The sequence below is a fragment of the Sciurus carolinensis genome, chromosome 19 (assembly GCF_902686445.1).
Source record: "Sciurus carolinensis chromosome 19, mSciCar1.2, whole genome shotgun sequence".
Classification (NCBI taxonomy): Eukaryota; Metazoa; Chordata; class Mammalia; order Rodentia; family Sciuridae; genus Sciurus; species Sciurus carolinensis.
The window spans coordinates 11,555,514-11,572,670 of NC_062231.1; the positions used below are offsets into that span (position 1 = coordinate 11,555,514).

The 17,157-nt window shown below is 54.2% G+C and overlaps 1 protein-coding gene across 1 annotated transcript in view; it reads right to left on the minus strand.

Moving 5' to 3' along the window:
- The window catches only part of Xpc (XPC complex subunit, DNA damage recognition and repair factor), a 29,636-nt gene that overhangs the window by 5,275 nt on the left and 7,204 nt on the right, over positions 1–17,157 (minus strand). The window contains 12 exon segments of the mRNA XM_047534714.1: positions 528–541; positions 544–608; positions 2,658–2,818; positions 5,301–5,506; positions 5,509–6,142; positions 7,669–7,758; positions 8,239–8,359; positions 8,756–8,913; positions 10,907–10,991; positions 12,245–12,368; positions 14,123–14,238; positions 16,754–16,952. Of these exon segments, the coding sequence (XP_047390670.1) occupies positions 528–541; positions 544–608; positions 2,658–2,818; positions 5,301–5,506; positions 5,509–6,142; positions 7,669–7,758; positions 8,239–8,359; positions 8,756–8,913; positions 10,907–10,991; positions 12,245–12,368; positions 14,123–14,238; positions 16,754–16,952 (1,973 nt within the window).

Consider the following 17,157-nt stretch of genomic DNA (forward strand, 5'->3'; position numbering starts at 1 on the left):
GCAGCTGACCTAAGGTGCCCGCAGCGCCGCGGGGGAGGGAGGACGCTGGGCAGGCAGGGCCTGGGATTCTCGCTGGGCTCGGCCAGCTTACGAAGCTGCGGCCTTGGGCCAGTCATTTCCCCCGCGTGAGCTCCGGTCTGCTTCATCTGTAAAACGGGTACCATGTGCCAACTGCCATGGCCGAGCCTGGACAGAGGGCATGTGGGCTGTAAGACAGGCAACCGGACGGTGCGCGGGTCTGTGCAGCAGGGCTTTGGGCCCTTGGCGCCCAACTGCCCCAATCTGCAGGGCCTCTGGGCTCCTCTCTGGCGAAATGCCGCGCGGGTTTTGGAAGATGCGCTCCTTACCGGTTCCTCCCTGGTGAGAAATGACTCAGACACCTGGCTGCTCGAATCCCGCTCAGGCCCACGCAGGGAGCCGCTCCTGGCGCGATGGATCACAGGCCGGCGCGCAGCGGCTCCCCTCCCTCCACAAGCTCCCGCCAGCCCTGGCCTAACGCCCGTCCCGTCGCGGGCTGCGCCGCTCACCTTGTAGGGCACTTCCCGAGCCGCACCACCCTGGCCTGCTTCAGCCACGTGTCCCTGGAGTGCAGCGTGTGCACGCAGTCCCTAGAGGGCGACAGGGGAGCGACAAAACAGCCATCCACACCCCCCAGCAGCCCAGGACCTCAGCGCCTCCTGGGCCTCGCAGCAGAGGCAGCCTCGCTCCGGACCGCAGCGCCCATGGCGAGGGCGCCCTTCTGCAGCCCCCGGGGCCAGGTAAGGGCACCACATGCAGGTAGGACCACCCCCGCCAGGCGGCCCCTGCGGAGGGTCTGATCTGCAGCTGCACCCCACTGGGCGGGTGCATAGTGCCCAGAAAAGCAGGCGGAGAACCCCAAAGATGGCGTGGAAACTATCACAAAGGAAGAAACCGTGGTGGAGCTGGGAGGCAGGCGGGGAGCAGTGGAATGAAGGGCAGCGTCCTGGGGCCTGGGCCTGACCCTGCTCCCTGAGCTTAGACCCACGCCAGGGCCTCGCGCTCCCCTAGAGGGCCGCGCTTCCCTTGCCAAGCCTCCTTAGAGGACATGGCGACCTCTTCTTGAGCCTGCACCCTAGATTCCACCTGAGGGGCAGCCCCAAAAGCAAGGGCGCCCAGTTCCTCCTGGCGCAGACCTCGAGCACCGTCTGTGCCACCCTCCTGGCTGGGGACTGGACTGCCCCTTGAGTGTCGCGGGCCTCAGTCGCCTGGTGATCAAGGGCGTAACGCACTCTGTCCTTCCCTACCTCGGCGGTCACTAAGGACATGGGGGCTGGGCTGTGGCCCGGCGGGGCAGCGCCTGCCTGGCACGTGTGAGGCCCTGGGTCCCACCCTCAGCACCGCATGGAAATAAGCACACAATCAAGGTCCATGGACAGCTAAAACAAGAAGGAAACGCTTTCCAAGCTGCTGTCAGTAAGCGGGCGCCACCCAGCCCGGCCCTACGCCCCACCGCAGGATGGGCATCTGACTGCCCGCGGTCACCGTCTTCAGAGAGGAACAGGAAGGCGGGGGCAGGGGGCTGGCAGGTGGGTCCCACCTGCACGTTCCTAAGGAGAAGAGCAGGGAAGTGGACACGGGCCCCTCAGGACTGTCCACTTCTAACCTCTTCACACCCACCAGCATGGCCCCAGGTGAAGCCCAGAGGAGGGGCCCGTCGGGACCCGCTGACCAGGCTGACAGGCAGGAAGCCATGTCACCACTCCCTGCAGGTTTCCAGCAGTTTCCTCTTTCTTTCTGTACCTTCTTCAGTTTTCCCACTCATTAAAGGCAAGCCTGGCTGGGCGCACTCGTGCAGGCCTGTCATCCCAGCAGCTCAGGAGGCTGAGGCAGGAGGACCTCAAGTTGGAGGCCAGCCTCAGCAACTCAGCGAGACCCTAAGCAAGACCCTGTCTCTAAATAAAATATAAAAGGACTGGGGACGTAGCTCAGAGGTAGAGCACCCCTGGGTTCAATCCCTGCTACCAAAAGAAAAAAATTGTAAAAAATATATAAAGGCAACCCTATTTTCCTGGTCTTTCATTTGCTATTACTATTTCTCAAAATTCTTGCTCCCATTTTTATTTTTTGTCACTTCCAAGTTAAATCAACATTTATCACTTTTAATTTTGTAATACATCATACTATTTTTTTTTTACTTTTTAATGCACCCTTTGTTTTTCTTTTTACTGCAATATACAACATATCACAAAATATACCATTTTAACTGATTTTTGTTTTATTTTATTTTGTAGTTTTGTTTTTGGAAGTTCTGGGGAATCGAAGGGCACTCTACGCTAAACTACATCCCCAGCTCTTTTTACTTTGTATTTTGAGATGGGGTCTTTCTAGGTTGCTGAGGCTGGCCTCGAACTATGATCCTCGTCCCTCAGCTCCCAAGTAGCTGGGATTACGGACATGCACCATCATGCCTGGCTCTCACTACTTTTTATTGTCCAGCTTTTTTCGTCCCTGGCCTTTCAAGCCTTCTGGACTTTTTACCAAGCTCCAACCTTTCCTTCACAGCAGGAGGCGGCACTATAGTGCACTGCCTAGAATGCTATTAAATGAATGAGATGGGCGTACAGGAACAAGCCAAGACAGTGGCTGACACCAGGCCATCAGGGAACCCAGGAAGCCAAGCAGGCTGCCCCACGCACCTGGAGTAGACAGCCTCCCCGCGACAATACCCAAGGATGGCCGCCGTCTCAGGATAGATGGCCTGGTACTTCAGGAGGTGTCGCTTGAGGGCGTAGAGAGGGTGGTTCTTGTACGTGCTAATGGCCGTAGGCAAGGGCTGGTCCAGGTGCTTTGCCTGAAACTGCAGAGGCCAGACAGACAACAGTGAGGTCACTAGGAGGAGTAAGCCAGGTCTGCGGGGGCCAGGCCCTTGCAGCACCGTCTTGGTGGCAGTGGGACGGGAAGGACAGAGCTTCCCCGTGTTCACACGTGGACACGCGACCAAGGAAGCTCCAGGTCGTGTCCCACCACAGGGAAGGGGACTCACACCCCACGTGTGACAGGTCAGAGTGCACCCTGCTGTCAGGGGCAGCCGAGGAGAAACAGCACGAGTGGCCTTCTACTGCCTCATGTAGCTCTGGGCGGGAAGGAGGTTGTGGGTTCATCAAAAGCTGGGAAGAACTAAATCCCCCCGCGGTTTGGGGCGCTTCGGAAAGTCACCCGACCTTTTCCCAACCCTCAGACACCTTGACCACCCTGAGCAGAACGGCGCCTGCTCGTTGAACAGCTGCAAGGAAGGAAAACGCTTTCTTCAGTAAGAAGGCCGGATCTCTCAGTGCGTCACTGTCCGAGAACGTGGGCCCACTTGATTCTGCTCCCACAGAAAACTGGATGACCGTTCGCATCTTGTACCTTTTTTTTTTTTTTTTGGTACCAGGACTGAACCCAGGGGTGCTAACCACTGAGCCAAGTCCCCAACCCTTTTATATTTTATTTAGAGACAGGGTCTCGCTGAGTTACTCAGGGCCTTGCTAAGTGGCTGAGGCTGGCCTCCAACTTGCGATCCTCCTGCCTTAGCCTCCTGAGCCGCTGGGATGACAGGCGTGCGCCACTGTGACTGGCTCCTGCAGCTTTTCTCTTCCCACCACAATTAACCCGGGTTCTCCCCACACTTCTCTGAGGGCTCTGTGCTCTCAGGGGGCAACCTCACTGCTGTGAGCCGCGTCCTGTTCACCAAGTTCTCAAGTTTTCCCGTGGCGCCCCTTCACAAACCCCAACAGATCGGTCAACTTGGCCACGTGTACTAAATAAGAGGAACCAGAGCAGCCCAGTGTGGACGCTCAGCACGGAGAGACTGCCCCTGCAGACGACGCTGCTCACCCCAGGCCCCACTACCCTCAGTCCACTCCACCAAGCACAGTAACGCTCTGCCTGGGCGCCAGGGCCTCTTCCTGGGGTCAGAGTCGTTTCCAGAACCAGTGACACAGCTGTGCTCTGCCCGGGACGTCCCTGCTTCCCAACAGGCCTCCTCAAGAAACAAGGGACTTCCTCCTTCCGAGTCCCTCCCTCTCCAGGAGGTGCGTGTTTGGCTGCGTGTGAGTGAAGCTTTTATCTGTGTCCCTGCATGCGCCATGGAAAAGGAGCCACCGCACCAGCTGCCGCCACGCACACCGTACTCTCAGGGACTCGGGAGGATTGCAAGTTCAAGGCCAGCCTGGGCAACTTAGGAGACCCCGTCTCAAGATGAAAAAAAAAAGGCAGGGGGCGAACACTGGGAATGGAGGTCAATGGTAAAGTGCCCCAAGTTCAATACTGAGCACCCCGAAAAAAGAAGAAAGAAGAAAGAGATATGGATGAGTTATTCCTTCTTTCACTTGGCCCTATTCATGACTTGCCTGCATTACTTTAAAGCTTCATATACATAATGGGACAATAACTTCAAAGTAGGCAGGCTCCAGAGAGAAAATGTGGCATATATATACACAGTGGAATATTACTCAGCCATGAAGAAGAATGAAATTATGGCACTTGCTGGTAAATGCACAGAACTTGAGATTATCAGGCTAAGCGAAATGAGCCAATCTTCAAAAACCAAAGTCCAAAAGTGCTCTCTGATATGTGGATGCTGACTCACATAAGGGAGGAAGGAAAGAACAGAAGTTCATGGATTAGACAAAAGGAAATGAAGGGAAGGGAGCGGGGATGGGCACGGGAAAGACAGTGGAATGAACCAGACGTCACTCTCCTCTGTTCATATATGAATACACGACCGGTGTAAATGCATGTCATGTCCAACCACAAGGACGGGATCCTAATTACAATGAGTCATACTTAACTTATTGTATAATCTGTCAGAATACACCTCTATCGTCATGCATACCTGAAAGAATGAATGAATAACAAAGAAAGAAGTAAAAAAATAAAAGTATCTAGACTCCAAAGCCACACAAACCTGAGCTCAAAGACCTATTAAGTTAATCACTCAGTTCATAACATTTTACCAGTAAAATTAAGGCAGTAATAACCCAGCTTTCCAGTATTATGATCAAGTGGAAAGTGCTACCACACTAAAAATACCCAACATAGTGCTGGGCATATAAATCTTTAAAAGGGAATTAGCTGGGTACAGTGGCACATGCCTTCAGGAGGCTGAGGCAGGAGGTCTGTAAGTTAAGAGGCAGCCTCAGCAACTCAGTGAGACCCTGTCTCCAAATAAAACTAAAAAGCTGGGGATGTGGCTCAGGGGTTGAGCATCCCTGGGTTCAATTCCGTGCATCAAAAAGGAGAAGGAAGAAAGGAGTTTTCGCGAGCCCACGGGGTCTGCCGGCTGGGGCCAGCCTTACCTCCTGATCCTCTTTCTTCTCCCTTTCCACAAACGGGCTCCGGTAGGGCCTCAGGGTCTCGGCCCACCACTCAGGATCCACCCGGCACTTGCGCGTCGCTGTCATCCAGGCCGGGTCGTACCTCTGAGTGACGTCGCGAACCCAGCCGTCACTGTCGATGCCCACGACGTAGGTGAGGGGCCTGGAGGCGAACCTGTAGCAGGCCGGGGCTGGCCCACCACGCCGTGCACGCAGTCCACGCTCACCCAGGCGGCCCGGCGCTCGCAGAACACCTCCAGCCACTGGTCCACCCCGGCCGCCTCCGCCGCGCCCCTGGGCGCCGTGTGGCCCCTCTTGCTGCCCGGGGAGCTTGAGGCCGCCACAGGGCCCTGCGAGTGGCCTCCCACGTGGGGTGCTGCGTCGCTCTTGGACCCGGGCTTTGTCCTGGGGGCGCCGGGGCCCGCCTCGCTTTGGAGGGCCGGGTTCGGAGTCCTCGCGGAGGATCGCCGGGCCTCCCCGCTGGAAAGCTCAAAGTCAGAAACCGCTTGCCGGCCTGCTCACCTCCCGCTGTCCTCCTTGTACGAGACCCTGGAGGCCACCCGGCGCCCACGGCCCCCGAGGCCGAGCGTCCCCGGGCCGCCCGCCTCTCCTCCCCGCTGGAGGCGCTCCCCGCGGGTCCGCTGTCCGCTGCCCGCCGGCTCCTCCGCCCTCCGGGCGCGGGGCTGGTGGCGGCCCCGGGCAGGCGCCTCCCCTCCGGCTGCTGGGCTGGACTTCGGGGTGCCTGCGGTTCCGGGGACCTGGCTGGAGGCTTCTGAGGCGCCCCCAGTGCGCTCCGTGGGTCTCTCCTTGGAGAGCTTCGTTCCCTGGAATCAAAGAAGACATGGGATTCCTTGTTTCCCGTTTTGCCAGCGACCGATAGAAACCCCGTCACTTAACCGGGTCCAGGTGCGGGCTGGCGAGTCCCCAGCTCTGACGGGCCGAGCCCCCGGTTCGCCGACCTGCAGCCCGAAGAGCGCGGGAGGCGGAAACAGACCCCGCTCTGAACTCCAGAGCGCCGGCTCTACGACGAGACGAGGCCGAGCGCTTCGCCTGAAGTCTGTTCCCTCAGCGCTGGCGACAGCCACCTCGCACACAGCATTCCGCGAGCAACTCCTTAGGCACTAGAACGAAGGCCCTTCTGAGAATTCACAAACTGGGCTCAGTCAGCAGAGTGCCTGCCTTGCAAGCACAAGGCCCTGGGTTCAATCCCCAGCACACAACTCACAAATTATTTCATTTATTTCCTTATTTTGGTGCTGAGGATGGAACTCAGGGGCATTTCACCCCTGAGCCACATCCCTAGCCATTTTTTTCTTTTCTTTCTTTCTTTTTTTTTTTTTTTTTTCCAGGCTGGGCCTCGCTCAAGGCTGGTCTTGAACTTGTGATCCTCCTGCCTCAGCCTCCTGAGCCGCAGGGATCACCAGCATGTGCCACCTTGCCCAGGAAGAATTCAGAGATTATTAAAACCAACTCCTGGACCGTCAGGCTCCAGACCACACCCAGGAGCCTCCTCCGGGAGGTACTGGGCAGCAGAGTCCCTGGGCTGCTGTGGGCTCAGTGGAGGACCCACCCACAGGGGCAAGGCCCTGGGTTGGAGCCCTACCACCACCACCCTGCCAAGAAGAAAAAGATCGGTCCTTCACCTACAGCACCACGCTGCTCGTCAGGGCGGAGGCCGCTCTACCCCGTTCCCAGAGCAGAAGCTACGGCACCGCGGGGAACCAGACCTCTACCGGGTACTCTGAGCCACCAAGCACACAGTCCTAGATACCCACTCAGGTATCCAGTCTTCCTCTGACCACAGGCTTTTTGGGGGGAATGGGGGGTTACCTGCAGGGGAGTAAATCCAGGGGTGTTCTACCACTGAGCCACATCCCCAGCCCTTTTTATATTTTATTTAGAGACAGGGTGTCGCTGAGAGGCTTAGGGCCTCGCTAAGTTGCTGAGGCTGGCCTCCAACTTGCGATCCTCCTGCCTCAGCCTCCCGAGCCGCTGGGATGACAGGCATGTGCCACGCCTCTTAAAGACATACTATTCATGCTGGGTGTAGAGCGCATGCCTGTCCTCCCAGTGGCTCGGGAGGCTGAGCGGGAGGCTGAGCAGGAGTATGGCAAGTTCAAAGCCAGCCTCAGTCACTTAGTGAGGCCCTGTCACAAAATAAAAGATGAAAAAAGACTGAGGATGTAACTTAGGTGCCAATGGCTTTAACCCCTAGTACCCAGAATATACAAAAATGAATGAATAACTGTCACACACACACACACACACACACACACACAGAACTGAACGTTTAACAATTTCTCGCCCCTCCCTAACGGACTGCACGCTTTCCCTGGATGCAAGACCCTACCTTTGCCACAGGTGACTTCAGAGGGATTGGCTGTAGAGAGAGCACCAGCCGGGTCAGCAGCTGCAGAGCCCGGAGAATCAACAGAAATATCTACGATGCAGAGAGACCAACACACTCAGCCTCAGACAGTGATTAAGGACTTAACTTAATTCTCTGTTCTCTGATGCCTGTTTATAACAGGGAAAGCTGTTCTTGTCAGACATTTTAGTCACACTGACAGAAAAGCTGACACACTGAGGCTCCTAAACTGAAGCACATGGATTAATAGGCACCTGCCAAGGACAAAAACCACTTTTTTTTTTTTTTTTTTTTTTTGAGGCTGAGGATTGAACTCAGGGGTGGCTGACCACTGAGCCACATCCCGAGCCCTTTATATACTTTATTTAGAGGCAGGGTCTTGCTGAGTTACTGAGGGCCTCACTAAGTTGCTGAGGTTGGCCTCCAACTTGCAATCCTCCGGCCTCAGTCTCCCAGCCGCCAGGTGACAAGTGTGCCCCACGGCGCCCGTGGCACTTTCAGGAACACTGTTGGCAGCAGTGACAGAACAGTGGGGCCTGAGGAGGGACTCACGTGGACCAGCTCCTCGTCGTCGCGCGCGGAGTAGATGGCGAACCTCCGTTCCAGGGTCGCCTGCAGCCCCTCTTGCTCGTTGGTGGAGAGTTCTGGGTTTACTGTGAACGTTCCAATGAACCTGGAGAGAAACCAGCGCCCCGTGTGTGGCCAAGGTGAAGGGGAGACCCCTTTCTTCTCCAGACAAGAAAGACTAGACGGGGCAGTGAACCGGGAGAGCCCCTGCGCGGCTCTGCTCTTCCCGGCCTGGCCAGTCGATGCCACGGGGCCGAGGACCCGACTCCGATGGCACTTCCTGGGGTAGGCGCCCTGTTCCCCGGACCAGTCCCAGCGTTCTCTCCCAGAGCGGCCTCACACGCTACCCTAACGACCTGGCGAGTGTTCCTCTGCCCCAGCCTGTGCGCCCCTCCAGAACGGGGATAGCGCCGGGTGCCTCCCTGTCCAGTGCCACCTGAAGCCCAGCCCAAGAGAGCCTCAACCCTGCCCTCCGGCTCCCAGGACGGGCGGAAGGCCTCACCACTTCACCAGGTTTGAGAGGAAGCAGAGGTCCACGTCTTGGGGTGGCACTTTGGTAAAGCGAGTGGGGATGATGGAGAGGCCAATGGCAAGCAGGTCTGGCTGCCTGCAGACGCTATTTCGATAGAAGCCATTTGCCAGCAGACACAGCAGGTGAACCTGCAAAGGGGGAGAAAGCAGGAGGGGTGGGCATGGAAGAAAGGCTGGAAACCAGCAGAGATCACCTCGACCCAGTTCAGATTTTTTTTTTTTTTTTTTTTTTTTTGGTACCAGGGATCAAACCCAGGGTGCTTAACCACTGAGCCACATCCCCAGCCCTTTTTATGTTTTATTTAGAGACAGGGTCTCACTGAATTGCTGAGGCTGGCCTCCAACTCTGAATCCTCCTGCCTCAGCCTCCCAACCTGCTGGGATGATAGGCAAGTTCAGACATATTGAGGGCAGGAAATATTTGCAGCCAAAAGTGCTTGAAAGGAAGTAGAAATAGCAGCAGTAGCCATTTCCCAACACTCAGTCTTCTGCACCCTCTTCTCCTCTGCAGGTATTCATTCTCTCAATATATATTTCTCCCTTAAGTGTTTCGGGAGGACTTTTTGCCGTTGTATTTTTGTTTTAATTATCAAATCTTTTTGTTGTGTGTTTGTTTGGTACCAGGGATTGAACTCAGGGCACTCCACGAGCCACATCCCCGCCCTATGTTTGAATTTTATTTAGAGACAGGGTCTCACTGAGTTGCTCAGGGCCTTGCTAAGTTTCCGATGCTGGCTTTGAACTCGCCATCCTCCTGCCGCTGGGTGACAGGCGTGCGCCACCGCACCTCGCTTTAATCATCAAATCTTAAAGCTCATACTACATACGTTTTTGTCCCAAGAGGTTGTGCCTTTTAAAGATAGATACACTGCAGGATTTCTAAATGAAACGCGGTCACATCTGGGATTTGCTCCTCCAAGGTCAGGCGGAACTCAAGCGGGGAAGGAATGAGAAGAGACTGGATGGAGAAGCTGGGCGGCGGGCAGGGGCTCGCGGCTGCTCTCCCAGCTCCGCGTGGCTGCACCCACCTCCCTGGGCTGCTGCCCGCACTCCACCCCTCCCTGAGCCCCAACCGCCCTCACCCCGACTGAAGCAGGCTGGCTTCCCTTCCACCCACAGACGGCTGGACACCTTCTTCCCCAACGGCCAACCAACCGTGATTAACAGCATCGCCTTTCCCTCACATAACACCAACGAGCCACAGTCCCCAAGATGAGTTTTAAAGAGGCTGAGTATTCTGAGTGTTTCAGATTTGTGATTTTTAATTTTTTTGGACTTGGGATACTGCCATAGACCTTACTCATAAGGCTTCTATTATCTAAAAATAAGAACTCTGGAATACTCCGAAATCCCAATCTAAAAAGTGCTGACATGATGCTCAGTCAAAAAGTTTCCGATTCCGAAGTATTTCAGATACGACATTTTTTGGATTAGGAATGGCTTAACCTATACAAGTCTCTGTCCATAATGCCATATAATGAGTTGGTCAGGTCTATATACATGTTCCAGTAACCACCAGCTAAAGTCCAAAGCTGCTGTATTATAACCAAGACCAGAATCAAGGTTAAGAAATGGCTGAAGCCAGGCATGGTGGTACACATCTGTAAACCCAGCAGCTCAGGAGGCTGAGGCAGGAGGATCACAAGTTGGAGGCCAACCTCAGTAACTTAGTGAGGCCCTAAGCAACTCAGCAAGACCCTGTGTCTAAATAAAATATAGAAAGGGCTGGGATGTGGCTCAGTGGTTAAGAGTCCCTGAGTTCAATCCCTGGTACCAAAAAGGAAAAAAAAAAGGTTGAAAGGAGAGATGGGAAGCAAGAACCTGGTACTCAGTCCCTGGTACACGTCCCAAATAATTTTACATATAATATTTGCCTAATCCCCATAACCACCCCCGAAATTAGACACTACTCCCCAGCCTCTGACACACACACACACACACACACACTCACACTCTCTCTCTCTCTCTCTCTCTCTCTCTCTCTCTCTCTCTTTTCACAGATGAGGACATAGAAGCTCAGCTGGAATAAGAATCTCGCCAGGGCCGCCTGTGCGTCCGGCGCAGCGAGCTCTCTCCCGGCGGGAGGGACGCCCAGCCCCCTCCGTTCCCGGGAACGCCGTACCTTGTGTGTGTTCTCGTGAACTTCTTTATTGAAGCGCTTCATCATCCTCCGAAGATACGTCTCCAACTCCAGTTTTATCTTCTCACTGCAATGCAGAGTGGAAAGTCTGAGAGGGAAGCTGCCAGCGGCCCCCACGCCGTCACTCACGGGACCTGCGCTCGCCCGCCCGCGGGCCGGCTGTGCTGAGCAAGTGCAGGCCAGCTGTTCTCCGCTGCTTCCCGCTCGTTCTCACCTGCACACTGAGCTCAGGACGATCTCTCTACCCCAGAGCCACCGGCCGGCACCCGGCCTGCCTGCCAGCACAGGCCTCCGACGGCTCCTCCAACCGCCAAGTCAGTGCGTGGCCGTCTGTGGGGCCGCGAGTGAGCTCTGGGCCTCTGAGCCAGCTCAAGGCGGCGAGGCTCTTCCCAGACCTCTGGGGAAACCCCGGGGACTGGGGACGGCTCGTGTGTGAGGACACCCTGCCCGCTGCCTCTGACTACCCCGGGTTCCTACGCGGCAGCCTGGAAGTAGAGGAGGTGGCGTCACCTGCTCAGCCCCAACCCCGCTGTCTCTGCCACCCCCCTCCTGGGGTCCTCAGGAAGTCCCTCCCTCTGAATCCCACAGTCTTCCTGCCCACTTAAATGAAGCTCCCTTAGTGCTCGGGTCCAGGCCCCCGCCAGCTGGACCGGCCACCGTGCCCCGCTCTTCTCCGGGCTGCGTGTCACCTTTACTTCTTGGCCGTCTCATACTTGAATACTTGGCTCTGACTCGCTGCCCCGCTCAGGAAAACTGAGCAAACGTCACACGTTCGTGACAGTCATTTGGATGACACTGTTCTAGGGCCAGATCTCTCTCAGGGACCTTCAAGAACCTTCCTGACTCTTCGCTCATCGACAGGGGGACAGCTAACCATGGAACCAGTTCTGTTTTCCCACGTCATCGGAGGCTGCGGGATCCCGGGGATCCTGGGGCACAGGAGGGCCCCGACCACAGCCAGCGCCAGCCTAAGTCCTGCCGCAGGACGTGGTGGGAAACGGGGCAGAGTTTAGCTCCTGGCCCCTGCTTACTGGCCGAGTGACTCCTGAAATGTCACTCAGCCTCCTGGAGCCTCTGGCCCCACAGTAACGAAGATGCACCTGCTCGGCCTGTGGCACTCGGGAGCCTCCCATCACCTGCCCCCACGGTCACCCGGGTCCTCATTCCAGTCCTGCAGGTGAACCCAGGGCTCGCTCACCTAGGTCCCTGACCTCCTCCAGACTCAGCCCCACTCCCGAGGAACCTGTCAGAAGGCCTCCCTCACGGCACGTGTCCCCCACCTCCTGTGACAAGAACCGAGGATCGAGCGCCCACTCTCACCTTCTCTGTCTCGATTTGGCCTGCTCCGGCGTTTCGATCTCTATCTCCACTGGCTTCGCAGGCAGAACAGACGCAGAGAAGGCCGAGCTGCCTCCCACGTCACCCGGCACAGGCTCACCAAGTTCTGGCGACAATGATTTTTTAAATCAGTAATAATCATAACTATGGTACCAAACAACATCAAGGTTCTGGGAGGGAGAAGTGGAGAGTGGACGTGGAGCCCCATACCTGTCACGCCTGGAGTTCCTAAAACACACCTGTCACTGGGCTGGGTCTTTGACATCTATTAACCTCATTTAACCCACGCAACAACGCGTCTCTCACCTTCAGATGAGAAAACTAAACACGCACAGCACAGACACAGTGAGCTGAATTAAGAACACACCCTGGGCACAGTGTCACACGCCTGGAATCCCAGCGGCTCTGGAGGCTGAGGCAGGAGGATCATGAGTTGGAGGCCAGTCTCAGCAACTGAGTGAGGCCCTAAGCAACTCAGTGAGACCCTGTCTCTAAATAAAATATAAAAACAGGCTGGGGATGTGGCTCAGTGGTTAAGCACCCTGAGTTCAGTCCCTAATAACAAAAACAAAAAAGCAAAAAAAAAAAACCTCCTTTTAAGAGCTCACGTATGTCTTAGTAAATACTTATTCTTTGAGGGAGGGGGTTGTTTTTTAGTTGTTTTTTTGGTTTGTTCTTTTGTACCCCCTTTTTGATGCTAAGGATGGAACCCAGGGCCTCCCACAGGTTGGGCAAGTACTCTACCACTGAGACACATCCCAGCCAGTACTTATTCTTTAAAAGAAGGAAAAAGACCTCATTTTATGAGTACTATGAGATGGATCACAATTTGCTCTGTATCCAGTCATGACTTGGAAACTTGGAAACTGCTATGCAACAGCTCCTAACCCACCACGTAGCTTATACACACTGGCTGACATGAACCGGATCTGCTGAGCTGGTTCTCACTGCGACCTTCGACCTTCATAAGGAAAAGCACCTTTAAAGAAGCTCTGAACCTAGAAGCCAGGACACCCAACTGGCAATGAATACACTGAATTACAAGACCTGCGTTTCTCTGTACCCGTCTCCACGCAGGGTCACTGGGGCTACTTGGAGGGAAAAGCTGGTTTTAGGTCTGGAGCAAGAAAGGAAAGGTGAGGCTAGAACAGAACCTTGTGCCACAATACAAAAACGGTCCCACAAACCACTGAGCCTCATCAAGAGGACATGACAGTGTAGCTAGCTTGAATTCAGCAGCCCGAGCAGAGGGAGGACCTACAGGTGCCTCTTAATGGACGAAATTTGAGGTATGCAGCTTAACCTTTAAGTATTCTTGTTTTTTTTTAGTTGTAGATGGACACAATACCCTTGTTTCATTTATTTATTTACTTCTACATGGTGCCAAGGATGGATCCCAGTGCCTCACACAGGCTCCACCACAGAGTCCCAGCCCTGTGTAAGTATTCTTACAAAAAAAAGTAATTTAAACTCAATCAATCAAGTCTCGGGACTTAATGACATTTACAAGTACAGGGAATAGTGACACAGTTTAACAATACCCTAAGATACTGTATATCAGACAAAACCAGAACTTTCTAAAACAAGAGACTGGGACACTTCAAAAAAGGCAGAGTGAGGCCCTGAGCAACTCAGTGAGACCCTCTCTCTAAATAAATACAAAACAGGGCTGGGATGTGGCTCAGTGGTTAAGCACCCCTGGGTGGTTTAACCCCCAGTTTAAAAAAAAAAAAAAAGGCAGCAACTCACTAACTGCAACCTTGTCTTTGGTTTGATTGAATTTTAAAGAAAACAACAGGATTGCAAAGTGACGTGAATCCAAGAGAACCAGGCGGCTCTGAAGACAAGCAAAGACGTTACCTTCCACCTCTTCCCAGTCCTCCTCGCTCTCTTCCTCATCTTCTCCTTCACTGCTGCTTCCCTTCACGGTAGCCTCTCTCTTTGGATGGGCCTTCTTGAAGTCCCTTGAAAAGTCCCTGTGTAAGGACCACAAGAAGGAAGGCGGTGGCTCAGACACTGGAGGGTTATGTTCAGGTTAAACAGATTTTAAAAGACAACTCCTGCCGGGCACGGTGGAGCACACCTGTCACCCAGCAGCTTGGGAGGCTAAGGCAGGAGGATCACAGGTTGGAGGCCAGCCTCAGCAAAAGCGAGGCCCTGAGCAACTCTCTAAATAAAATACAAAAAAGAGCTGGGGATGTGGCTCAGTGGTTAAGCACCCTGGGTTCAATTCCCAGTACTAAAAAAAAAAAAAAAAAAGACAGCTCCTTCCATTGTTGCAGTTGTGCACGTAAAGATGACTACTGAGTGCTGAGTCTCATGTCCTCCATCAACATGGGTCTCAAAATCTCAAGATGCACTCTGGTGGGCTCATTAACCCTGATGTGCTATCAACGCAGAAAGAACCTATTCACCTACAACCTGTGTGCAGGAAAACCCAGAGCTCTGAAGGAAAATGCAGCTGTGCCTTGGAATGGTGGGGGAGGTTGAAAGAAACCACTATAGTAACACGAGTTCCAGAAGGAAAACTTGCAATATCTGTATGTATACACGGGGGCAGAGGAAAGAGGGAATTCCCACTTGTTCATGCTCCTGTAAAGCAACTCAGAAGTGGTTTTCTCTCCACCTTTAAGAAATAAGATGTAAGGGGCCAGGTGTGGGGGTGCACGCCTGTCCTTCCAGCAATCCAAAGGCTGAGGCAGGAGGATGGCAAGTTGGAGACCAGCCTCAGCAATTTAGCGAGGCCCTAAGCAACTCAGCAAGACCTTCTCTCTAAATAAAATATAAGAAACACTGAGGACATGGTTCAGTGGTTAAGCACCCCTGAGTTCAATCCTTGGTACCAAAAAAAAAAAGATGTAAGTAAATCAAAGTTGGCAGAACTCTAATTTCACCATAAATGAGAACATGAGTATAACAGGAATGTTGTAACAATCCAGAATTAGCAAAACAATCATTCAAGACTAAATGCTTGCTAACATGCAATTATATATGCAAATTCATATAGAAATGTGCTCAGATACTGAGTTACTTTTAGTTTGTGCAAACTATGAAACTTGGTATCAAGTGAGAATAAGGTTTTAGCACAGACATTTAAAATCACCATTTCTGTCTTCAGTTCTAATAAGACACACACACCATTCTGCCTATGGTCTTTTCAAACACCACACTGACATAAATTTCCTCACAATAACCATGGCGGAAATGTCTGTCTACCATGGGTTTGAACACGGTTGACTCTCAGGTGAGACCCAGAGCTTTCCTTGGCAGCCTCCTGGCCTCCTGGTCCATGCAGGTATCTCTGGAGATGGGATCCACCCAGCAAAGGGAGCCACCTAGGAAGCAGTAGCTCAAGTTTTTTGTTTTTTTTTTTTGATGCTGGTGCTTAATCCCTGAGCCATTCTCAGCCACTTTTTATATTTTATTTAGAGACAGGGCCTCACTGAGTTGCTTAGGGCCTCACTTTGTTGCTGAGGCTGGCCTCCAACTTGAGATCCTCCTGCCTCAGCCTCCTGAGCTACAGGGATTACAGCATGTGCCACCATACCCAGCTCAGAGGCATTCTTCACAAGGGAACAGAAAAAATAAACTATGGTGGCCAGTCTGCAAGCTTTCCCATGTCCCTGAAACTGCTGCCCTTTCCTGAACTACCCTCCCATGCCTAGATTAGACTCTGGAAAAGTCAACACCACAACTAAAGTCTTGAAGCAAAGATAAAACTTACACCTCTGTTCTTCCTCTAACCATCCACCAACTTCCTCAGGAGGCAGAGAGTCAACCAGGCTCACGTCCCCTGTTTACCACGTGTTCAGAGGAGCGCTCACCATGCAAAAACCTAGATGTCTGCCAGACCAGAGCCAGTCCTGGATTCCAGAGCCCGTGAAAATGACTCACAGATGATCCCGGCCCTCTAAGAGCTCAGGGGGCAGTAAGCCTGAGCATGTGGCCCGGTCACAAGTAACGGTAGTGGATATGCGATGCTCTTCAGAAGCATTACAGGAAACGGGCGGAGGAAAGGGGGAGGAATCAGTGGGAACCCTGGAGCAGGGGGCCGCAGACCTGACCCCCAAGAGAGTATTCCACGTGGAAGGAGAAGGCAGGCGCGTCGCCCGCAGCAGCACAGTACAAGAATGTGCTGCGCAGACGCGGACAAGTCCAGCTGGGCAGGGGCAGCGAGGACCCCAACAGATGGCGCCAGAGAACGCCCCAGGGGCAGGCCCCTCCCGGCTCCGTGCAGCCCAAAGAGCGCCGGACAGGAGTCAGGGGACTCGGCCCTGCAGCGGGGCGGCCACTGCCTGGCGGCCTCGCTGGGATCTCAGACTCACGCTGCTGCTGCTCCTCTGAGACGCCCCCAGCTCTAGCTGGTCCACCAGACTCTAAAGAGTCCTCCTTTTCCCTGGATCCTGGCGACAAGAGCAGAGCGGGTTTCATCGTCCCCGCTTCTCTGAGGGGAACCTTGGACACTGGGTGTGGCGCTTCCCGTCACCTCACCTGGAATCTTCCCCGTCGCTGACGGCCTCCTCCTTCACGATGAGGTCTGCAGATCGGACAGGCGCCTTGGCCACTTTCTTCCTTGCGGGACCATCTGCCGCGGCCCCCGGGTGACTGCGGCCTCTCTTCTTCCTTCCTTGTGAAACTTTTGAGACAAGGCTCTTCTTGGGGACTTCCGGTTTCTCATCTTCAAAGACATCTAGGTGAGCAGGCAGAACAAGAGGTGAGGGACAACGGGACAGGCGGACACAGTGAGGCTTATGGACAGGGTCTGAAGCTCTCCCCCGACCACATCTCCACCAGGGTTCACCCGCCCATGTTTGGGCGACAGGAAGCTCCCAGCCTGTGTCCACCTGGGCCCAGTCCGTGTTCCTGTCCCATGCTGCAGCAGCAGACATGGAAGC